The following is a 24,276-nucleotide window of genomic DNA, read 5'->3' on the forward strand; positions in this document are numbered from 1 at the left end:
AATAATAATAATAATAATAATAATAATAATAATAATAAATTTTAAAAAGCGTTAGAACTGAAAAAACAAACAAACATAAATATTTAAATAATATTGAATCTTGTGCGGTAAATGAAGAAGCCCATTTTTCTCTGATTAATTAAGATCCTCTTATGAGAAGTGATTAAAAATCCTGACTGATGAAGATCTATGACATATCTCATAAGATGTTACCTATGGTTTTGAAAAAGTATTACAAATTTATGAGATAGTAGATGCTAAATCATGTTGAGACAATATAATTATCAAATGTTATGTCATAATCTGAAATGTCCATTTGACAATACTATATTTATAAAACCTAAACAGCCTAGAGTATTTTACAGTCTGTCTAACAGTTTAAGYAAATGTTTATGAAATAATGTCTAATGTTACAAGCACTTGTAGATCACTTAAAAAAAACAGTAATGCATCCAAGACAATAGTAAATTCTCTATGTGCATCTTGTGAATTACGTTTTTTTCACACATCAGTATCAGCTACATTTAAGTTATAATGTGAATGTGCCATCATAACTATTGCTTTTAATAGTTTTCTTTATTTGTGGTTACCTTTGTGCCAAGTTTAGGTCCGTCACTGCTCTGGGAGCTGTAATCACACATGACTAACATATTTGTCTGTATCAAAGCATCTGGGTACAAATGGAACCAAGGAGAAGGAATCTGTAAGCTGTGCTTCTTCAAACTTCCTGACTTACATGAATGTCAACCCCTTTTGACATTTACCTGTATCTTCACCCTCAAAATTGTAATAAAAAAATCTGTGTTGCTCATATGATCCAATGGTTGTTTAACATAATTGACTAACTAAAGGCAAAATCACAAAATTATTCAAATAAAGGTATCAACATTGTATTGGTGATATTAGCCCTGTATTTACTTGCTATCAGATCAATTCCATATTCAAATGATTCCTAACCAGGGGTACCTGTACCCAATGGGGTATGCGAGCATATTACAGGGGGTACATGGAAAAATTCCCCAGGTGTGTAAAAATAAATAAAAACAGGACTGAGATACTGTATGTAGGGCCCTATGATTTCCGCAATGCAGATATTACAGTGGGAATCACGGAATCAACATAAAATGGAATCCAGTATAAAATGTGGAATCTCGAGAATTTGCTCATTTGGGTGAGTTTCTGATGTATTTTGGACAATACAATGTAGCTTGGATGCTGTTGTTTTATTTTATTACTTATTCACTTTCAAGGCAACATTTTATATTTATGTTTAATTTGAGTTGGGGAAAAAAWTAAATGTCTGAGAATTAAACGTTCTGGGGGTTAAAAAATAATTTTCATTTTATAATCAGTTGTAGTACATTAGTGTTTTGGAGAATCATCTTTACGTTTGACTGAAGGTGTACTAGTGGTATGACAAAATGGCTCAGGGGTACACAAGTCTGAAAAGGTTGGGAACCACTGGTCTAAAGCCCCGAAACATTTCAGCACTTTCAGGACCTTGGACAGTTCCTTCAACTCTTCACACCAGGGGGTCTCCAAAGAGTAGCTCGCTAGCTCGCAAACTTATTCATAGTAGCTCTTTAATGCTTCTGAAAAATTAGGTGTAGCAAAATTTGATTTGTCACTAGCCAAAGTGAAGCAACATGCAGCGTTAGTGGGACCGTATGTTCATGCTGAAAGTGTTCAGACGCTGCATTTTGCTTCAATCACTCAAAAAAGTGACTCGCTTCCAGAGCCAACTGCAAGAAGACAACGATTCACAACGATAGTCAAACAGCCAAAAAACTCATGGATGGAGATAAAAGAAGATATTGTGCACTGAGGAATCTAACTGATAAAAACTTTGAAACTTTAACCTGGACAGCTTTGTGAATAAATAACATCTGGTGACGGGTCACTGACTTTTTTTCCCCGCAGACACAGCGGGAGCAGAGCGGGAGGAAACCYCCTGTAGTTGCTGCAGCGAGAGGGGTTTTCACAGTGGGTCTCTGGGAATATAAAGGTGTGTGCGAAAACGTCTCAGCATTTCTGGACCTTAGTAGACTCAAATAACTACAAAAACCTTCTTCAAGCAGCTCTGAAAATGTCTGCACTTTTTGGGTCTACATGCCTCTGTGAGTTTTCAGAGATGAACGTCCTAAAATCAAAGTTCAGAACAAGAATGATAGATGAACATTTAAATGACTCAATAAGGGTGAACCTAAGTGGCTACACTCCATCACTCAGCTCTCTTGTTGATTCCGTACTGAGCAAAACAAACAGGAAACTACGCATAAGAATGTGCAAAAACCGGCTGACAAGTGAAGATTAAATATTTTGCACCTAAGATTACATTGTTTTGAATGTTTTAACTTTAATGTCTTAACTTTGAAAGTTCTTAGTACTGACTGAATTTCCTCTTGTGAGAAAAATACGTTATGTTGAACCCTAAGTTAGGAGTGTGAAATACATTATGATATAAATGGAGAAACACRAAAAGCATATTCATGTAAATTCAGTGTTATTTATGGGGATTTCACGTGAATTGAAGTGTTTTATTTAGTGTATGTTCAAGCAAAACAAGCTTATTTTTTAAATATTTTGCTTTTAAGATTAAAATTAATTTTTGCAAAAGGTAGCTCTTGGCCATTTTCATTTTGTGAAAGTAGCTCTTAAGAAAAAAGTTTGAAGACCCCTGCTTCACACTGTTCAATGTCCTGAAATGTTCCAACTCTTTCAGGACCTTGGACAGATCCTTCAGCCATTCACACCCTCCAAGGTCCTGAAACATGCCAGCTCTTTCAGGACCTTGGATAGTTCCTTCAGCCCTTCACACTGCCTAAAGTCCTGAAACATGCCAGCGCTTTCAACACATTGGACAGTTCCTTCAATCCTTCACACTGCCTAAAGTCCTGAAATATACCAGCACTTTCAACACATTGGACAGTTCCTTCAATCCTTCACACTGTCTAAAGCAGTGATTCAATCCCAACCAGTGTAAAACGTGGAATTTCATGGAATTTGTTTTTTTAGGTGATTTTCTGACATGTTTTGGACAATACAATGTATTTTGGATGCTGCTGTTTTCTGCACCTGCATTACTTGGTTTATTTRTTTAATTACCTATTCACTTTCAAGACAACATCTTTATCTTTATGTTTAGTTTGAGTTGAAAAAATAAAATGCCTGAGATTTAAACATTCTAGGGGGGTTAAATAAATAATTTTCATTTGATAATCAGTTGTAGTACTTTATAGTTTTGGAGAATCATCATTACGTTTAACTGAAGGGGTACTAGTGGTGTGACAAAATGGCTCGGGGTGGGGGGGTAAACAAGTCTAAAAAGGTTGGGAACGACTGTCATATTCAGTATTGCCCATCCCTACCCTATAAATCTAAATTTACCATCTTTACTAATTCTACTCTGAAATTCTTTGAAAATTATACAACAATCTATGGGCACAAATTACAGTTGTATATATTTTGTTGTAGTTGTGAATTAAGTTTTGTAAATTGTAGCTGTGTAAATATGTGCAATCAACAATGTTTAAAATCCTAATATGTCTGGGCCAAGCCCCCAAGTTTTCAGAATCCTATTAACGCCTCTGAGAAAGCCACTGAACAGGAAATGTCTACACGGCTTCATAAAAAAAACTTCAGAAAAAGTTGGATAACACATTTCTACAACTAACCTGAGCAGACATGGAAAGAATAAAAGCAGTGACATTAAAAAACAATAATGAAAAATTCATCATAGTGTGTATATTTTCCCGTCAGGGGGAGGAGCGTACACTAGAGTCATTGGACGACGTGCAGATTGAGCAGCTGCAGCGTGAATCTTCTCGCATCTTGGTGGCTTTTTTTTTTTTTTTTTATGACAGACCCCTTACGTCGTAACCAAAATAATGAAGCATTAGCGTAGGAAACGAGTTTGCCCAAGGTATGAAGCTCTCTGCATGCAGTGCTGTTGAAAGGATGTGCAGTCGGTTTTGTGGCGTTAGCAGCAGAGTAACTGTGTTAGCTAGTAGCAAGGATATTTTTTTCTGTAAGAAACACAAAGGTAATTGTTAATAGTTGCATGCAAAGCAACTGCACCACTAAGTAAAAACTAGCTATGCAACACTGTTTGTGTAAACGCTACAGTTGAGTCCAACACAACTAGCTAGGCTACAAAAAAATCACTGTAAGCTAGCGTTAGCTAAGYTAAGTTAGATGAGGCCTGTGAAAACAGCAGTTTTGACAAGAAATTCACTAAAACAACTTGTGCATTAAAGAGAGCTGTATGATATTTGTGTTATCAAGTTAAAATCGATAGCTAATTTATGTGATACTGTTTGTTTTAAGCAATCCCCCCTGAGACTTGTAGACATACACCTCAGCAGTTTTCAGTCTGTCATTGTGTGTATTTTAGTGCTAGATTGTGTTTTGTCATGTTTAGATGTGTGGTTTTGCAGAGTCATGCTGGTCCTGTCCTGCAGCTTTGATCTGACATACAGATGAGATGCTCAGAGTAACAGAAATTATGAAAAATAATGTTGATTCTCTATTTAGTCTTGTCACTCAGAGCAGCAACATTTTGTAATAAAATACATTGTTATTCCCTGTCCTTCAACTATTCGTGTCCTGTATTTAAATTTTTAATTAATGCAATAGACAAGCAACACTAAGACTTGATTTTAAAGATGTCAAAGTTGAACACATCTGTAGTTTTCCCTGCAGATTGCTGAGCTTGTGCTTTTGTTTTCGAATGATCCATCCATACCGTTTAAATCTTTTTGGAGATTGCATTTAAGATGAAAAAGAAAACACAAATAATTTAAACAAAACATAAATGGCTGATGTACCTCACTAGCATTTGAAAGACTATACTCATGTTTTTTTTCTTCATCTGTCTTTAATCTTAGTTTGAGAATGGCAGAAAGAAAGAGAAGACCGTCTGCTCCAATCAAACCACTCAGCAAAAAAGAACAAGAAGAGCTGAAGAAAAAGGTGTGTGATTCAGATGTTGCATTTTCTTGTTCAATTACACATTTTCATGGAATAAAATCAACACTGACTTAAAGTAGGGGATAATTTTTTGTGTGTGTGACACCAGGAAGTAGAGAAAGCAGCTGAGGTCTTTGAAGAATTTGTGGCATCATTTGGAACCAGTGACCAAAGCAAAGCAAAGACTTTTGTGCGAGGGGGAATAGTGAATGCAACTAAAGGTGAGTATAAAGAACACGGCAGCCTTTGTTGTGAATTGTCGCTATGTAAATAAATAGAACTGAGTTGAATTGTTGAGAGGACAGTATTGTCCCTATTTTGCCAGAGCAAATAGCCAAATTAAAATTTTTTGTGCACATGTATACTTTTTGCAGAGGAGAAAGAAGCAGAAGACAAGAAAAGTAAGCTGTACCGACCCACCTCAAAGTTTGTCCCTGTGTCTCAAAATGTTCCACCAACATCGTCTGCTGAAAGCAAGAAGTCTGTAAGTTGGTGCAGTTTCATGTTTAACTTATCAAAAATAAAACTATTATGTATGTATGTAGCATGTAATGTCACTATAAATATATAGTATATAGTGCTCTTTCATCCAGTCCAGTTCAGTGCCACTTTTATTGTTACAACCCTACTATTTACAAAATAAAAATAGGGCACAGGGATGTGCATGCTCTCTCGCTTTTGTTAGTAAAACTATCATCAGCTCTAACAGCTGTGTTTGCTTCCTGTTTGATGAACAGGTATTTAAGAAAAAGACAGAAGAAAAGAAGAAGAGCAATCTTGAACTTTTCAAAGAGGAGCTTAAGATGTAAGTTGGTTTTCAGATTTGTCCCAATTTCCTGTTTTTGTGTGACCTTATGATGTCTTTTTTTCACCCACATGAGCTTGTATTCTGTGTGTGGTGAAAATGCAGAATACAAGAAGAGCGTGAGGAAAGATATAAAAGGAAGAAAAGTGATCCAGGTGGAGGAAGAGATGGAGGACATGATTATCTTGACATTCCTCTGCTGGAACAATCAAGTAGGAGTCCCCTTTAAGGATCCATGATCTGAACAGAGTCCCTGAGCTCCAGTTTATGCTAACCTTGGTCTTGTTTCGTCCCACAGCACTGTATGACGACTCAAAGTGGAAAGTTTCTACTAACCTTTCCATTAAGTGCCTTAGTCCCAAGGTAAACAAGCTACCTCCTTTTGATTCACTTTTCACAGTGAGAGGCATTTCTCTCATTTCATGTTGATTTTTCCAGATGAACGAAGAGTTGCTCTGCAGAGAGTTTTGCAAATACGGCCCCCTGGCCAGTGTGAAGATCATGTGGCCCCGAACCGAGGAGGAGCGCTGTAGACCTTCCAACAGAGCCTTTGTGGCCTTTATGACGCGAAAAGATGCGGAGCGAGCCATGGCTGCTCTTGAAGGTAAAGTAGACTTTTGGAAACGGTCCAGATGAACTTACTGACCATTCCACCTCTGCTGTAGCTCCGTGTTTTATCTCCATATTGAGAGTAACCTCAGAAATTTGTGTGGCGTTCCAGGTAAAGTGATTATGGGCCTTGAAATGAGACTAGGATGGGGCAAACCGGCTCGCATTCCATCTCAGCCTCTGTACACGCCAGTTAGGCTGAAAGCAGCCCCTCCRCCCTCATCTGGCCTGCCTTTCAATGCTCAGCCAAGGGATCGCTTGCGCAATACTTTCACAAAGTCCACGGCCATGTCTAAAGCAGAGCTCGCCAAGGTAAAGTCTGTCTCCTAATAATGGGTGTTAAACTAAAGTACTAGAAAGTATAAAAATAACTAGGAATTACTCTTAACAATTTTTTTCTGTGTTTTGCCTCTGTACAAAGTCATTATTTGGCGTTTATGTTGCCACACTAATTTAAAATCTTATGAAACATCTAATTCAAGATATTTTTTCCAACCTGTTAGACAAAATTTAACTTCAGTTTTTGTAAACTAATTGAATACAGCTAACGTGATGCATTCCTGCTAGACTTGGGCGGTATGATAGTATTTTGGCATACCGTGGTATTAAAATATGGAGACGGTATTTAAAAATTACAACGGTATGAGTCACGTGGGGTGAGGTGCCAAATTTCCACAAGGCTGCTATAAAAACTGGGACAAAAACATTCTGGGCTTTTTCAGAGGACGCTCCATAACGTTACTGACACGAGTTCAGACCACCTTAGCTCATTCAGAAAATGAGTGTGAGTGAGGTAGAGACTGAAATATTATTTGTCAAATCCTGGAAAGATGGGCTGGTTTAATGCTGACTAACAGCTGTAGGACCAACCAGCTGGGGGGTTTCTATAGTCAAACAATTAGCTGGACTCCTCTCAGATTAAAGCTTTCTGTGATGTTGGGTTAGGGCACGGGTCTGCAACCTGCGGCTCTGGGGCCACATGTGGCTCTTTGGTCCCTCTGCAGTGGCTCTTTGAAAATGTGACCAAACATGATATTTTTTTTACCCATGACAGAAATCAATTTATATGCAAATATGTGATCAATACTACTAATACAAAAAGTAAAACATGTTAGCTCATGCTAGCCTGTTGTTTACTTAAATATTCCAATTTCTTTCTATGATCGTTCTCTCAAATCCATCAGAATTACGTATAAATAATTTGAAGACTAAGGTACATAATAATTAGAAAAAAATTGTGCCTGAATAATTCAGTTGTTTTTATGAAATTCGTTAAAAACAATATACAGTATTTTTTTTGTTTACATGAATATGGTCTTTTTATTTGTTCTGATGTGCATAATAATAAATAATATTTAAAAAAAAAAATTTTAACGTCTCCTCCACTGACTGTAAAGTTTCCCGAAAAGGCCTTGAAAAGGCTCACGAACCACCAATTGTTAATCATAGTTGTAGCTTGTTTTGCGGCTCCGGACACATTTTATTAGTGTATCAAGTAGCACAGATGGCTTTTTTGATCGTAAAGGTTGCAGACCCCTGGGTTAGGGTTAGCTTCTCGCTGCAAAGGAGAAAATACCTACAAATTTTATCGGCACAAAGACTGGCTAATAGCACGCAGCAGTGTATAGTTGGACTTATTTTGATCTGTTCCAAATAATAAGGAGCAAATACCATTCTGTAATTTCTCTCCTGCTGCTCTGAGTGACAGCAACGTGTTAACACAGCTGAGTTTTGTCCACATGCTTCTCTCTAGCTCTAGAATGTCAAATTATATACATGTAAATGCTCACAAGCAGCTGTTTATTTGCTAATTATTAATTACTCAACGTGCCGCAGACTTCACCCCGCCCAGTAACGCCGTATACCGCGGTATGAAAATGATCAGTACCGCCCAATCCTAGCTCCTGCAGTCAAATGTTGCAAGTATTTAAAAAAAGGCTGTGTATTTGGAAACAAATCAGTGTTATTAAAAAATATCTCACCTTGTGTAGATCTTTTGTTTTGGAGTACTGTCACCCTGCCTAGTTCCCGGATGATTACGAATGCGATCATTGTTTTCTATGCTGTATTTCTCCTGCAGTGTTTCATCTGTACAAGTACGCACGTTTTAATAATTTCCACTATTTGATTTGACTTCACAAACAGACTCTGAACGATGCCGTAGTCAAAGTGGTTATCCCAACCGAAAGGTACACACACTCTTCCTACTACGACTGACCAGCTGTTATAACACAAGTGTCATAGGACAGAGGCTGACGTGCACTGATCGTGTGTCTATGCATACATAGCCTTTAGGAACCAGGTTTAGGGGCTACAAATGGCCTTGACATATACAAAAGGTAGACAAATCAAAATCTTTGGGGGTTGCAGCATGTGCAGAAATTGGAGGGTAGTGAAGACTCTTAATACTTTTCAGTATTGAGTTTTATTTCCTGCATAAATATCCAGGCGTGTTATTGTCAGGAGTGTGTAGTGTTTGTGAATGACTGTCGAAGCTACTAATTTTTTACTCTACAAATGTTTTTGAGTGCCGGGTTTCCCATGGGCTGGCTGAGACACTGCAGACCGATACAGCTAGAAGGCGAATAGATTTGAGTTAGATCAGCAGTCTGCATCAGATTCATTAAGGCTCAGAGGAGTGTGGAGCTCCAATCCACAGGAAGTGTCCTCCCTTCAAAATGTCACCCCAGTGCTGATTAAAATCTAAATTAGATCATTTGTAATCATTTCAGTGATCTAAAAATACACCCTGATATAGCTCTCATTTATTTTTCTTCAACATGTTTAATTCTACACTTTAGATTGCGAAATTGTTACACTTGTGTTCCTGAATGGATACTCTTGATTTAGATTAATGGAATACCAAAACTATGCAAACATACTGTATACTTAAGGTAAGGGGCAGAAAGTTGGCATTATTCCCCGCTGGACTKCTACATTCTCTGGCATCTTAATGTCATCAGCATTTTTGAAATTGTGAGTGCTTTGATACGGTCAGCCAACAATCTATATGGGTCAGTAGTTCAGAGAAGAGGTATTACTGGTATTTTACTGTGACTGAAACAGAGATGAGTGTTCACTGAAAGCTAGGACACAAACCCCAGTCTGACACAGCCCTGTCCTCCCACAGGAATCTGTTAGTCCTTATTCACAGGATGGTAGAGTTTGTGGTGCGTGAAGGTCCCATGTTTGAAGCCATAATAATGAACAGAGAGATCAACAATCCAGATTTCAAGTAAGTGTCCTTTTTGTGGCCAGGGACGGTCTTAGCTCCTTTTCCACTAGTCCCATTTAGTGTAGTGTCAGTACGGTTCGGTACGGTTCCAAGCCATTTCCATTAGGCCAGATTCTTGGAACCAATCCTTTTTTTAGTATCTACTTCGTTGTGGTTCCAAGTGGTCCCAGTCGACACCAAAATGCGATGTCAGAACACTGTTCGTCACTGGTTGCATCTGAGCAGCCTTTAGAACAACTCGAGGTGTCATTTTTTAAATTGTAGCAGCGACATTTGTCGTGTTTCCATCCAACTTTAATTTGAATTTTTAGCGAATTTTTAAAAATTCAGAACTTATTCGGCAAATGTGTTTCCATCTCTCATTTTGCGCATTAACACTTTTTTGAAAAAGCCAAAAACCAGCTCCACCAACCGCCCAAAACACACCCACTGGAACCGGACTGGAACGTCAATGGAAAAGCACCTGAACTGACCCGTTCCGACACTGACCGTACCACCACTACACTAAGTGGCACTAGTGGAAAAGGGGCATAAGAGAATATATACATACTTAATGTATTTACTTTTCATCTTCTCAGGTTCCTTTTTGACTGTAAAAGACAAGATCATGTGTACTATCGCTGGAAATTGTTTTCTATCCTTCAGGTAAAGCCTTGTGTAAAAAAATATACAACACAAACAGTCAGGCAGTGTTTTTGTTTAATAAAAAAAAGAAAAAAACTTAGTTTACTGAAATAAAATTCAATTCAGAGAGAGATCGGTGTCTAATCATTCTGATAGTCAGTTTGGCGAATCAGGAACCAAGTTCTGTTTGAACCATCTGATCTCCATGCTACCTGATGCTGGCCTCATCACCAGATCTGAAGTGTTTTTGTTCACATAATGCAAAATACATTTCTATACGTACACATGGGTATTTGTGTAGCTGTAAACGTGTTTGTGTGCACACAAACGGCTCTCTACGTGGAATATGCAGGGCATAGAAAACTTCCAGGTAAGGGCCACTTGTCTGAAAAAATAAAAAGTGAGCGCTAGTTATTAATTTTTGTCTGTTTTTGCTTTAGTGCACAAAATTAGAAATCAGATAATGGTTCGTTATCCAAATTTTAATTTTAGAAAAGCAAACTGCCTGAATGTACAGTACACTGCCCACAAACCTTTGATGTTTTAAGTCTTGTTGCAGTAGAAAGAACTTGTTTATGCATGGAGCTACTTTAATGAGCCTGGTCTTCATTTGTCCCACAGGGAGAGACCCCCACTAAATGGAGGACGACGTATTTTCGAATGTTTAAAGGGGGCTCCCTGTGGATACCACCCATTCTAAACCAATATGTTGGCCGGTCAGAGGTAGAGGAACAGGCTGTCTATGAAGAGGAGGAGGTGAAGAAGGGGCAGCTCAGATCTGAGTAAGTCTGCTCAGACTGTACAGCCATCGTTTTGTCAACTTATTATTTCACACTCTGGTGTTGTTTATGTATATATGTGTATATTTATATTTATGAACGTCTCTCAGTCACAGAAAGAAACTGGAGACACTTCTTGAAGATCTGACTCCAAGCAAAGACAGTATTGCCGGTGCCATGATGTTCTGTCTCGACCGGGCAGATGCTGCAAAAGAAGTGGTGGCCCACGTCGTTGACTCTTTTTCTTCACTTCAAACGCCACTTCAGAAGAAGGCTAGTTCATGTCTCAATGTATCTAACACACAATATGTAACACATTTAGTCAAAATGTGAAGTGCACCAAGTTGAAGACTTGTGCTCCGATTATTTCTAATTTATTTTTCTAATTGATTTGACAGATTTCTAGATTGTACCTCGTGTCCGATATCTTGTACAATTCAAGTGCCAAAGCAGCTGGTGCATCATATTACCGTAAATTGTGAGAGACTTTTTTTAAACTTTCACAATCACATGATTGTTTAGTTTTTATTTTAGTGCTGAAATATACTTTTTATTTTTCAGTTTTGAAGTAAAGTTGCCACAAATATTTGAGCATCTTAATGCAACTCACAAAAATATACAAGCCAGGCTGCAGGCAGAACAGTTTAAGGTAATTCATTTGTTTCACATTTTTACCCAAAATCAGCAGAAGACACTAGAAATTGGGAAAAAAAAATCATTTCCACATCCTTTCTTCACAGCAAAAGGTCATGAATTGTTTTCGTGCATGGGAAGACTGGGCCATATATCCAGACTTTTATCTAATCCGACTTCAAAACATCTTCCTGGGCTTCGCCAAAGCTGACAAGGCGACCAAGACGACAGAGGTGAGCTTTATCTCCTCACTACAGACGTTACTGACGCTTTATGGTCCCGTTTTAACAGCTGGGGGTGCTGATACAACACAGCCGGACGAAACAATTGAACATATGTGCGTTTGTTCCTGTAGGAAGCATCCTGTGAGCTCGATGGTGCACCGATAGATGGGTTACCTTTAGACTCATCTCCTGTGGATGACATCGATGGCTGCCCCATGGGTTGGGACCCCCTGGATGGCGCTCCTGTTGATGACATAGATGGGGTACCCTGTGAGTCCATTACATACTGTAATACAAATGTTACACATTGGTTTGTAAGTGCATGCACCTCTGGAATACAGTCCTTGGTGCTAACCCAAGTCTGTCTGTTTCTGCAGTGGAAGAGAGCAGTCTTCCTCCCTCTGTAGTGCCTTTGTCTAAATGGGAGAAAACCAGTGACGCTGGGACTTTTTCTCAAGGTAAGACGTGTCGAAAAGTCATTTGCCATCAGTCTGATCCTTCCAGGTTTTCCTCATTATTGTTCTTTGTCTCTCAGCCAAAACTGAGTCTAAGTGGGACACGGTGGGCAATCAAGATGATGAAGATAAAGTGAATGTTAGGTAAGGCCTAACTGATTGGCTTTGAAGAAAAGGGTGCAGTCGTTTAACGTGGCAGCTTCTATCTCTTGGCTTTTTTGATAACGTTCCTCTTTTTTTGGCGACAGTTGCAACTTTCAGGATGAAGACGATGGCTCAGAGAGTGACAGCAGTGCTGACTCCTCAAACGCACCAAACTATGACAGTGCAGTTTTCCAGAGCTCACTTAAAAYTTTCCAAATGACTGAAAGTAAAAGGAAGAAGCTGAGAGAATTGGAGGTAAGGGATTTGATTTAACAGGATTAAAACCGCTGTGGGTCATTTTTTGTTTTTCAATTCTACTAATTTATCACAATACATTGAATGTAAAGATGTTTGTTAAAAAAGGCTGCAACTGATTGAACGTCTCTGACTCAGGTAAAGGTTATGAAGTACCAAGATGAGCTGGAATCTGGCAAAAGGCAGCTAAAGTCTGGGATGGGCATACCGCAGCAAGTGGAGCACTACAGACACAAACTGCTACAGAAGGTGAAGAGGTTGTTATTGTCGCTTTGATTTTATTGGATCTTTTTCTATTTTATAAATACATGCATTGTAGTGTTTTTTCTGCACGGGACAAAAATGCTTTAATTAGAAACAAGTTGTTTTGGTCAGAAACCATAAATAGCTGTTTGAAAAGTCAGAGATACTGATTCAGAGCCACACAAATTAGAAACCCTAAATTTTAATCAGAATGGTGCCATCTACAGGACGGAAGGTGCAGCTGCATCCCGTTTTTCCCCAATGACTGTAACCTGTCAAACCAATAAGGTTTAATGTATTATAGCCATTACATTTTTTTATGCATCTTTCCAAATGAATAAAATATAAGACATTTTTAATGCTACCACTTATTCTTTTGGTTTAAAAAAGAAAAATAGACGACCCAAGGCATCTGACACTGCGTCGGCATGTTTACACACAAGTTGGCATCACCAGCTGGGCGACAGCATCTTTTGGTTGAGCGGTCGGCTGCAAACGCTGCCCCCTCAGCTTCAGACTCGTTAACTCAGCGTTTACGTTGCAGCATCAGAGGCGTATCAGCCGTGGATCAAGTCAAACGTTATTCCACCTCTTACAAATAAAAAGTGCCAGGCAGGGCTTGAGAGCCGAAGTGTGAAAAGATCTGGTTAGCTTTCAGAGATGTTTTAATAAACAGGATTTTTCACTTCAGAAACTTTTATAGTCTCACAGAATGAGTCAAAAATAATAAGTACTTCACGTTCTTTGGATTCATTTTATTCCATAGATTATACATTTATTCATAAATGAGATTATTTTATGGAGATTGGCTTGAATAAGAAATGTATGTTACATTTGTAATTTGCATCTAATTTTAACACAGAAGCATCCATATGACTTTAGGCAAATGTGTTTCTATAATCTGTTGTAGGAGTTTGTAAAAGATGAAGAAAAGAACGAGAGATCAAAGTCCAAAGACAGGCAGAAAGATGACAGGCGGAAGAAAGATAAGAGCAAAAAAAAGGATGACAGCGACAGAAGATGGAGCAGCGATCCTGCAGACCGGCTTCAAAAGTCAAGAAGCATCTCTCCATCAAGGCAAGCTGTACAGAAAGACTTTCATGATTGGTTTTCAATTTGTACATAGTTTTTAAAATCAGTTTGTTTTGCTCAATTTAACAGAATAAAGTCTCCTAAAAAGTCTAAACGCTCCAGATCACCATCTCCAAACCAGAAGGCTGACAAATCCAGATCACGGTCACCTCATCGCTCACACAAGAAGGCTAAAAGGAGCAAACACTGACTCGAGTCTGGATGTTGGACCTCTGCAGTCTTCTGTAGACCAACATGTTTGTTGTCTTGGTCTCTGTCCATGCAACATTCAGCACTATCCTTTGTGAAGTTTGAACACTGTAACTACCTGTGTATATGTATATAAATTGTTAGTTTTTTTTTTTTTTTTTTTTAAAACATGTTGCTGCAAACAAACACTAAATAAATTGTTGGTGATGATTTTGTGTGAAAGACGACGCATAAAAAAATTAGCTCAACCAACGTTTTATTTGTGAAGATTTTATTGAGGAAAGTACATTTGTTTACAAAAGCACGTTTGCAATATTACGCCATAAATTTACAGTCCTATCGTGAAATGTGCTTTAGTTCAAAAGAAACATTTATTGAACAGAAACATGTTTTTTACGGTTTTGCGGAGAAAACAAACGGAGATGCCCAGTTCTAGTCGTTAGTAATGACTGCATAAAGACCACCTGTTTGGCAGATGTACAGAAATGTTGGATATGTTAGAGGAAAAAAATGTGGTTCCACTTGACATCAGGACAATCTCACAAACCATAAAAACAAGAACATTTTTGTGAAAATTGAGGGACAAAGAAATCAGGAAGGTGCTCATCCAGTAGCAAAAAAGGCATTTTAGCTACTGTTTAAAAAGTTACAGCTTTAAATTTACACAACAAAATTAGCTCTGCTCCACTCCCCTTATTTAACATCTAGAATTGCAAAACCTTTCACATTCGCCTGTTATGAAAGATAAAAAATAGACATATGTCAAGGGATCTTCACCCTACTCGTTTTGTAGTCTATTCCTCCTGTTTTCCCTTAGGTATTTTTTTTTTTGTCTTGAGTTTTAACCATTATGTAGTAAGAAGATCTTAGACCCCTGAGAGGCTGTGTCCCCCACTTTTAGGACTAATCTGCATCAGGCATGTGAAAAATGAAACCCCTGAACTGCTCAGTACTTTTTGACGTTGATGAAAACTTTAATGGCTCCAGTGAAGTCAGCAGAGAGAAGAACCTCTGTGTGGTCAGTTTTTAGTGCTCCTGCCAACAAAAAATAAACAAAAAACAAAACAAAGTGAACATTTATGTTATTCGATTTATAAAAATCGAAGGCGCAGAGGAAAGCTTGCACACCTGACGGTATTGTTTCTGAGTCTGTGGAATCCAGACTCTTGCGATCCGCTTCTGGTTTCTCCGTTCCGGTTTCTAGTGGAACAATAAGGCCTGGATGAGGCGCAAAGATGGCTGAGGTGACCACTGCGTTGTGCGCTGGAAGACAACGATGAAAGGTTTGGTAACTAGTAGTTCAACCCCAAGGAACAGCTGCTGTTTATCAACCAGATACCTTTGATTCCCTCCCAGAAGTCATTGCGGTCTCGTCTTACAGATGTAAATTTGCTAAGATCGTGGTAAGTGCTCCAGATGTAAACGTATTTATCCTCCGAGCCGCTGACGATGAAGGAGTAGTCATGGCTGTAAGAAGACAAATTAGTTTCTGATCGAGAAACTAAAAAAAGGTTCACTGTGCTGGGAAGTCTTCCTCACCTGAAGCTTGCTTTAATCTGGCTGCTGCTGTTGACGTAACCTTTGTACTTCATGGACAGAGATAAGTCCCTCAGGTCATAAAGGCGAATGCGAGAATCGTTCGAGGTCACCAAAATCTGAGAGGTGAGTTTTGATGTTTAAGCCTCAGTATAAATACATGAAACAATCTGTAACGGGGATGTTCTGACCTTATTTTCACCAGGCAGAGGTTCTATTCCAGTAATTTTGCGTCCCACTTTATTCCTACCTCTGGTGGACCTCACGTGGATTTGAGTATGGTATTTCAGACGCTAATGAATGAGGGGGGAAAATATTTAGGAATGGCTTTGACTGAAGCAATAAGTGATCTATTAGGAGAATAACATCAAGCAACAAAATACCTCAGTGTCATAAAAGATGCAACGACCATCATAAGTGCCGATGACAGCGTATTTCCCATTTTGGCAGAAGTTGGCTGCAGTGATGAGTCGGGTCTGACCGTCCACCTCGTTCCACAGAGCCACCTTCTTGTCTGGAATGTTCCAAAGTCGTAGCTTTCCGTCCAGAGAACCGCTTAAAAAGTATCTATCATCCTAGGATAAAAACAAATGGATGGTTTTAATGTGGAACTAGACAGAGAAGTAACAATAGATGTAAGTTTTGTGGCGAGACAAACACCAAGGAGAGCCGACTTACTCTGGGATGGAAAGCAATGGCTGTGACAAAATCAATGTGCTGAAAGCAGCAGAGACACTCTCTCCTGGATATGTGCCATAACCGGACCGTTTTGTCCATAGAGGAAGAGAGCAAGAAGAAGTTCTGCAGAGACGACAAAAAAAAAAAGTTAAGAGAAATGAAACATAAATCTGGAATGTGTGATGAAGAGAGTAATGCACTAATAGGCAGTAGGCAAAGTTCTGCTAATCCTAGGGTTGCCACCCATCCCATAAAATATTGAATCATACTATATTTTTTTTTATTTATAGTATGATTCAAACCAATCTAAACCTCCAACATTTATTTGGAGGTTTGGCAAATTTGCCACAAATGATTCCACCCACYTTCAAATTAAACCAATATACTTACAGGTTTACATAAGTCCTGCTAACCATCTTAGCAGTTTAGCATTAGCAGAGCTACGATTCTTGTTTAGTGGATTATTGGTTAGTGAAGCTAACTGGGTTAGCTGTGTCCACCACTGAAAATAATCACCTTGGACCAGGACAAGTCCAACAGATCAGCTGTGTGGCCCTTGTACTTGCAGAAGGGAACTTGGCGGAAAGGAACATTTCTGTCTTCGGTGTCTGGGTCCTCCAGAATACAACTCGTCTAAAATATAACAGCAAAAATATTAAGAAAATGAAATTGACAAAAGGCAGTGAGGTTTAAAATCCAGCAATAATAACAACTAAAAGCAGTGTCTATCAGAATTGTTAATGCAAAATAACATAAGGTGGTTTCGACTCACCCCAGGATCAGTATCAGATTTAGAGGAACACAAACTTTCCTGAGAAGGAGACGGTGAAACTCGACCTGGATGAGATGAAAAATACAAGGAATGCTCCTCCACTGACAAGTATTGTGTTGCAGAGACTCAAAATCTGAGTTCCAGATGTGCGTACCTTCAGTGTTGTACTTTATTCTCATATTATTGAAGTAATCAAAGGCTGTCTTCAGGACCCAGATGCGAACAATGTTATCTTGGCCTGCTGTTGCCAGCAGCCTCCCACAGTGAGAGAACTTCATTGTCCAAACAGCCCCCTGGGAAAAAAAAGAGAAAAACTATGAAGAATTTGAAATACTCAATAATATAATTATTATTAAAAGATTCCAGCTGTCCTACCATGTGTTCTCCACTCAGGTCCTGCACAACCTTGATCTGATCGAAGTCAAAAGGACCTTTGAAGCTGTGAGCCGCCTTAAACTTGACAGGTCTGGTGTAAGGCATCCCCTCGTCATCACTTGATGAAGGATCGTCCTGATCTGTGTGGAACACTGAGAGCAAAGACAATGTTTACTAGTGTAAACATTTTATAAATACCTACAAAAAAATTAAAATAACCTGAACTGTCAGTAAAACAAACTATATCAATAAATAAATAGAAAGACGTACTCTTAACTTCGTCCCGCACACTTTTCACTTTATTGACCGCCTTCTCGCCGTACTCCTCAGCGAGATGCTTGGCCTTCTTCACAGACTTGCCCAGGAATTTTTTCAATTGGGTTCTGCGTGGGAACAGAAAAGAGAACAAATTCTCGGGTTCTAAATGAGATCGTGTGGAGAGAAGAAGCATATTTGAGCAGCATTACGTTTTCTGCTTCAGTTTTCCACCGTCTGTGTCAGAGAGGGGAGCCTGAGGCTTGTCATCGTCATCGGACTGTGCTGCATCATTCCTGAGAACAAAAAAAACCCATAAATACATCCTTAATGAGATGTACTTTTTTTCTTTTTACGCTTTTTATGTCTACAAAGCCCACAGCCACACTGGCATTAAAAGTCTTTACACTTTTATTATTATTATCTAGCTTACGTAATGTATTCCTTGGTCCTCCTCATAATGTGCAGAGTGAGCGGGTTGATCCCGGCAGGAAGTTTCTCCTCTGCCTGAATCAAAGGAATCTCTTCGCCTGTGTCTAAATTCTTAATCATCACACTGGCCAGTATTTCCTGTTTGAAAAATCACAAGCAAATATGATTCTGTAGCACGGCAGGAGGAGAAAATTAACACGCACGATAGAAACAGTGAGTGCTGTCAAGTGAAAAACAAAACAAAAAATGTTGCAATCTGTTGAAAATCTTTCCAAAATCAAAGCTCGTTCATGTGATTTATGTTAAAACAGAAACGTAGTATTTTGGAACCGTGTCTGCCCTAAAAAAGTGTCATTGTGGGAAATGTGATGTCAGCTGTTTGGGTGTGTAAGAACAGCTGAGAGAGATGCTAATGTACTTGTATTCAGCTCTTAAGTGTGTAAATGGGAACCGAATTCAGAGTAATTTATCTAAAAGTTTTTTCAAGCTACTTAGCATCTCAGACGTGTGAAAAAAAAAAAAAGACCCAGCTGGTGCAAAGTTACAAAACCATCTCTGTTTCTTATCAGTGCAGACAGATTTGGAAAGAACTTATGAAATATGAGCAAAATGTTGGACACGCTGTAGGAAAAAGGTGATTTTTACCAAACACAGGGTTCTACAGCTTAAAACAAGTTAATTTTAAGACTTTTAAGACCTATTTAATGCCACTTGAAACTTATTTTAAGACCACCTTCACAAAAAATAATACGAAAAAGAAAAGAATAAGATGAGATGAGCTGCGTCAGGACAAAACAAAAATAAAATAAAACTTAGCAACAATTTTACCCAAATGTTTACTTTATTAAAGCTCAATTTTGTTAACTTTAAATAAATAAAACAGTGAATTGTTTTTAAAAACTAAATGTTACCAATTATTTTAAAATTTGAGATGAATTACAATAATCCTATTAAGTGATCACAATTTTAACACTTCTAAAGACTGATTTAAGACATTTTAAGGCTAATTAAGGCCTTATTTTTGGATTGATGAATTCAATGCCTTTTAATGCTTTTTAAAGGATCTGCAGGAACCCTGAAACAATTACCTAAACAGATCAAGTAGCTAAAAAACTGTTCATTCATTGTTGATTTGAAACAACTGCAGCTTGTCCCACATCAACTAAGGCTATGTTCACACAGCAGGTTTTAATGGTTAATTCAGATTTTTTTTTTTGCACAAATCGAATTGTTTTTGTTTTCTGTTCACTAAGGGTAAAATCTAAAAAAAAGGAGAAAACACAAACAAGCTCTTACTTCGTCTGTTAGCTCTCTACCAGAGTTGGAACGTGGACGCTGAGGGCCGGCAGTTTGTCCTCCACTCTGAGATGAAGCCTGTTCATCCTCATTTTCCTACAAAATCGTGAAAAGATTAAAAAAGAAAACAGAAAGCAAAAGTGTAATAAGCACACCGCCGTGTCGTTGCTCATTACTGAACAACTCTGAGTTCCTTAAAAAGAGTCAGATCCACAGCTCCACTGACCTGCGCTGTCACCACCTTGTCCCCACTGGTGGCGCTGGCCAGATCCAAGGAATGCTGAAGGTCTTTGGTTAAACTCCTCACAGTGCTGCACGGCGACACCAGGCCCGAGGGATCCAGAGAATCACAGCTGACTGAACTCACTACAAGACAACAAGACATGCTGAAAACTGAGCAAATGTTTTTTTTTTCCCTTAATATTCCAAATTAAATTTTCACTTTTTTTATTTATAAAATGTCTTCTCACCTTCTAGTCCACTTGGCCTCAGGGTTTCCTGAGACTTCTTGGAAGGAAAGGTGTTCCTAGCTGGTGGAGGTGGTCTCGGTGGAGGACCTCCAGCAGGAGGGGGTGGGCGAGAGGGAGGAGGCTTCTTTGTACTGGCTACAATATCTGGTTCTACTGTAAATTGTCGCGGGGGCTTCATGGGCCCCTGGGAGTCTGTATCAGCCAGTCTGTCTGCTAAGGGAACCTGGTCTAAGAGGTCTGCAGGTCTCTGTTCCTTTTCGTCTTCTGTAACCACCACAGTGACGCCTTGCTGCCTCTGTCCTATAGAGCTGGTGATATCTGGAGGCTGCACGTGTTCCTGTGACACAGCTGATGATGATGATGGTCCTGGAAGCTCCGAGGGTTCAGGATCAGGCGAAGAGCAGTCTTGGTTCGTTGCTACGCTCCTGTCCTCTTCCTGCCCCTTGACAAGTTCACATCCCTCAGCTCCCGGTGGCTGCTCCTCAGGAACTCCCGCGACGATCTGCTCTTCCTTTGACTCGGCTCTTTCCTCAACATTTAGCTCATCCAACAACTGAACCACATCACCAACATCCTCAACGCTTCCCTTCTGACTCTCCTCGATGATGCTATCAATGATCTATGAACAGAAAATAAGAGTTTATTTACATTTCTGTACTCGTTCACTTGTCCAGCTCAGCTCGTTTTTTTTTCTCCCGTTACAAAACCGTACCTGCAGAGGATCGTCCTGCTGAGTCTCGAGAGCAGCACAGCTCACATCCTGCACAGCATCTGAACTTTGTGATAACTGTTTAAACAAAAGTAAATTGTATGACAAACAAATGAATAATTATCCCATCAGTCAAAACAACATACACTATGTTATGTGCACCCAGAGTAAATTATATACTGTAGTTTTAAATGTCTTACTCTTATCAAGTCTCAGGACTAAATAAACAACCATCTTAGACGTACAGAAATGCATATTATTTATCCGATCAAACATTCTGACATGTTGGAACAAAGAGGTAAAGACTAAGTACACTGTGATTAAATAGCTTGCAGAACCACTATAACATGTAATAACTTGAAGTATGACATTATCAGTCAGCTTTGCTTCAGTTCACCGATGCTTCCTTCCAGAACACTTATTATATTGTTACACAGTTTCCCTAACGTCCTGCCAAAAAAAGACTGACGTCTAGACTTTGAACCACAGCAACACAGTGATTCTTCCTTTTTGTATTGTCCTTTTGTTACATAACCCATGAGGATGAACAGGTGACTAACATGTGCATAATGGTCAAACGGCATCATTTAGATTTAAGCTGTTAAAGGTCACTGTTGTAGAAATCGTGTGGTTTGTTTCAATGCAGCATTGCAAATCTAAATCGTGTCACCCTGTTCTTAGACAGAGGAGAGGCTTTCATCTAGAAACCTTTTCAAACAAGCCAAACTTGTTTAGTTTTTTTCTTGTCTTGAAATTTAAGACCTAAAGTCCCTACAGCACCCAGCAGAGTTTGAAATGTGTTTTGCGGTTTTGTTTGTGGGTACTTTTCTAAACAGTCTGACCTCAAAATAAACTTGCTGAGATGTCCTCTCCTGGGGAAATTAAGAAACATGTCTGGGTGTTTTATCCACCGGAAAGGGTCTGGTTCTTTCCAGATGTAAGGTGGGGCAAAACTTGATTCTCTAGGATTGTTCTTGAAGTCTTTTGTCCTTGAAACGGTGTTTTAACACACATTTAATAGCTCCAGAGCAGCAAACTGCCAGAGTTAATGCTTTTAAAGAGATGCTCACTCTTGTCGACTACCAGGTTATAAAAAGCATGTGATCAGCTGCATTTCCTCTCAATGTGAAAGCAGTGAGACCGTTTCCACAGTTTTGGCTTAGTTTGGCTCACTGATTAATAAAACCAAGTAATATGTGTGTGTAGCGTTGTTTATTTGAGGTTGTATTTACTTAAATTTAAAGCCCAAGTTATTTAAAACCACAAAGGTATGTCAACTTTTATCAACTGTGCTTGAGTGTACAAAAACAAACCTGAGGTGAAGGACAGACAAACTTCACAGGCGGCCTAAAAACAGAAATAGTTATAGATTTAGTGAAACTTACTAAACAACAGTATGTGAGCTGATTTTAATTTCATTTAAAAAAGCAACACTTTTTTTCACTTGAGCATTTAAACTATTTTAGTTTGCTTACACGTATAAAACAAACAAAACTAATTTAAAGTGTTAAGAAACTTTCTAAACAACATGGCCTTTGGCTCAGTCAGACTGTTTGGCAAATATGATGCAATACAGGTCAAACTATGTGCACGATCAATATCCTAGGATCATATTTTGTGGCATTTGCCCTAATAAAAGAGAGGCGGCCCCCCTAAGAAAATATTACCAGTTATTAATAAATGCATGTGACTAAATGAAAACAAAAACATGCACAAAAGTGTTTAGTTATTAAGAAGTAAGTACTTACACTTTTGGAGAAGGAGAGAAGCTAATGTCCTCTGGAGCATCATAGAATTCCTCGGTGTCACTTGTATCTGAAGCCATGCTAACAGTTTAGCTCAGCAGCTAGTCCAAGTTAGACAGCTGTGTCAAAGCCTAACTAGCTGTTTTCTTACGTGTCTTGCATATGCACTGGCCTAGCTTTGCGTTGTCTTATCAAAATTAACCGTGTAATCTGAGGCCAGGAGTCGTGAAACAACGACTTTCTTGTCTAGAGTCACGTCATTGCGTTGCAATATGCTAGCCTATCCTTGGCTAACAAATAACCTGCGGTTCTTAATGCTAACTATCTTCCACCTCTGGTAAATCGGTCTGGTTCACAGCACAATATCGAACATAAAATTAGAAGCAAAAAGTGTCCTTTAAAAACAGTAACCTCCTGAAAAGCAGTAAAGCTAACGGAGTCAATGAGCCGCGTCATAAACAAACCAGTAACAGGAAAAAAATACGGAGGAGTCCGCTGTAAAGGGTGGGTCAGAAGACGGGACTTTTTCTACGGCTCTGTTGTGACAGTTGACTATGGCGTTGACGCATCACTGCCCCCTACTGGATTTATAATGAAACTGCAATAAAAGATGACTTGAAAAAAGATAAAGATGTTGAGCTAAGTTTTTTGAGTGTTAGACCTAACCAAATGCCAGCATAACACTAAATGTAAAGAGGTTAGATTGTTTGACAAAATGTAAATTTTGTTGTAGAATTCAAAAACACCATCTCATTAGCGTGCTTCATATTTCATCAAAAGTGATCGTGAACTACTTTATAATACACAGCAGGTGTTGGGAAAATGATGAGGAAATTAGTAAACAAAATCCTACAGACAACTCTGATTTTAGGGGAAAATTAAAGTCACACGAAGACACACATCTGTGAGACATGTAAATATTCTTCTTTAATCTTATTATAGTGTTAATATTGTATGATTATGAGTTCACGCACAACCAGAACTTACTTTACCTTAGAACAGGGCTTTTCAACTAAATTGCTCCAGGGGCCACAGTTAATGCAGACCTACGGCAGAGGGGCCGAACATCCCTGCAATTAAAGTCATTATGTAAATAAATCAAGTATTACAAAGATCTGTTACCTTTGAAATAGTTTATTTTGTTGCATTTAACCATGAATACAACATACAGAACCTATGTAATAAAAGAAGGGATAATAAAACAACAAAAACAACAATAACACATTCTGCCTCTTATTTACCACAAATAATATTTTGACATCTCTGACTTGCCAACCTTTTTAATCAATTTTTTTCACTTTCATATTCTTATCTTCAACTGCTAGTCTTCTGTCTTGAGTGTGCACAGAAATAGCTTTTACCAGCTTCTGGACAAGATTCTGACATTTCTGTAGATACCAAACATTTCTATGTTTAACTAAAATAACTTAGAGTAATTAAAGTAAAAAAAACAGGGGTTTGGTCTCAAGAGATGAATGAACCAATTGGCAGGCCGAACTTTGGTCACTGGCGGGCTGGATGTGGTCCGCGGGCCGCTAGTTGATTAGTCCTGTCTAGGGGGAAAAAAAAACAGCTTTTTAGTGAAACTGGTTTTCTGGCACAAGTCTCACATAGATGATTTTACGATGCTTCAAGTTTTTTTTTTACATTGTCTTTTGCTTAAATAAAAAAGGACACTTGTGGAAGAAAAAGCATGTGGTCAACAAGGGGGAAATAAGCACATTTTTTGGAGTTCATCGACTAGTTTTTAGGA

At 38.7% G+C, this 24,276-nt stretch overlaps 2 protein-coding genes across 2 annotated transcripts; one reads left to right on the forward strand and one right to left on the reverse strand.

Moving 5' to 3' along the window:
• The first annotated feature begins 3,783 nt into the window (after positions 1 to 3,783).
• Positions 3,784 to 14,503, forward strand: zgc:163098 (U2 snRNP-associated SURP motif-containing protein). The gene is made up of 24 exons (XM_014006624.1): positions 3,784 to 3,922; positions 4,887 to 4,971; positions 5,078 to 5,189; positions 5,343 to 5,452; positions 5,706 to 5,773; positions 5,879 to 5,985; positions 6,072 to 6,136; positions 6,212 to 6,377; positions 6,495 to 6,694; positions 8,528 to 8,571; positions 9,513 to 9,617; positions 10,196 to 10,262; positions 10,863 to 11,023; positions 11,131 to 11,293; positions 11,419 to 11,498; positions 11,582 to 11,669; positions 11,761 to 11,886; positions 12,009 to 12,147; positions 12,255 to 12,335; positions 12,413 to 12,476; positions 12,581 to 12,731; positions 12,870 to 12,980; positions 13,885 to 14,051; positions 14,136 to 14,503. The coding sequence occupies exons 2-24, from the start codon at positions 4,894 to 4,896 to the stop codon at positions 14,254 to 14,256; spliced, it is 2,574 nt and encodes an 857-aa protein (XP_013862078.1). The 5' UTR covers positions 3,784 to 3,922; positions 4,887 to 4,893; the 3' UTR covers positions 14,257 to 14,503.
• Positions 14,504 to 14,509: 6 nt separating this feature from the next.
• wdr44 (WD repeat domain 44) lies at positions 14,510 to 23,033 on the reverse strand. Its single transcript, XM_014006623.1, has 20 exons — positions 22,527 to 23,033; positions 22,092 to 22,125; positions 20,782 to 20,856; positions 20,070 to 20,688; positions 19,826 to 19,965; positions 19,600 to 19,695; positions 18,305 to 18,441; positions 18,084 to 18,167; positions 17,887 to 17,999; positions 17,617 to 17,768; positions 17,396 to 17,534; positions 17,242 to 17,306; positions 16,986 to 17,102; positions 16,470 to 16,592; positions 16,175 to 16,366; positions 15,983 to 16,084; positions 15,795 to 15,910; positions 15,595 to 15,722; positions 15,384 to 15,518; positions 14,510 to 15,290 (listed from the first exon to the last, which is right to left on the reverse strand). Exons 1-20 carry the CDS (start codon positions 22,601 to 22,603, stop codon positions 15,202 to 15,204), a joined length of 2,733 nt encoding a protein of 910 aa, XP_013862077.1. The 5' UTR covers positions 22,604 to 23,033; the 3' UTR covers positions 14,510 to 15,201.
• Between the last annotated feature and the right edge of the window lie 1,243 nt (positions 23,034 to 24,276).

The sequence above is a fragment of the Austrofundulus limnaeus genome, unplaced genomic scaffold, assembly GCF_001266775.1.
Source record: "Austrofundulus limnaeus strain Quisiro unplaced genomic scaffold, Austrofundulus_limnaeus-1.0 Scaffold37, whole genome shotgun sequence".
Classification (NCBI taxonomy): Eukaryota; Metazoa; Chordata; class Actinopteri; order Cyprinodontiformes; family Rivulidae; genus Austrofundulus; species Austrofundulus limnaeus.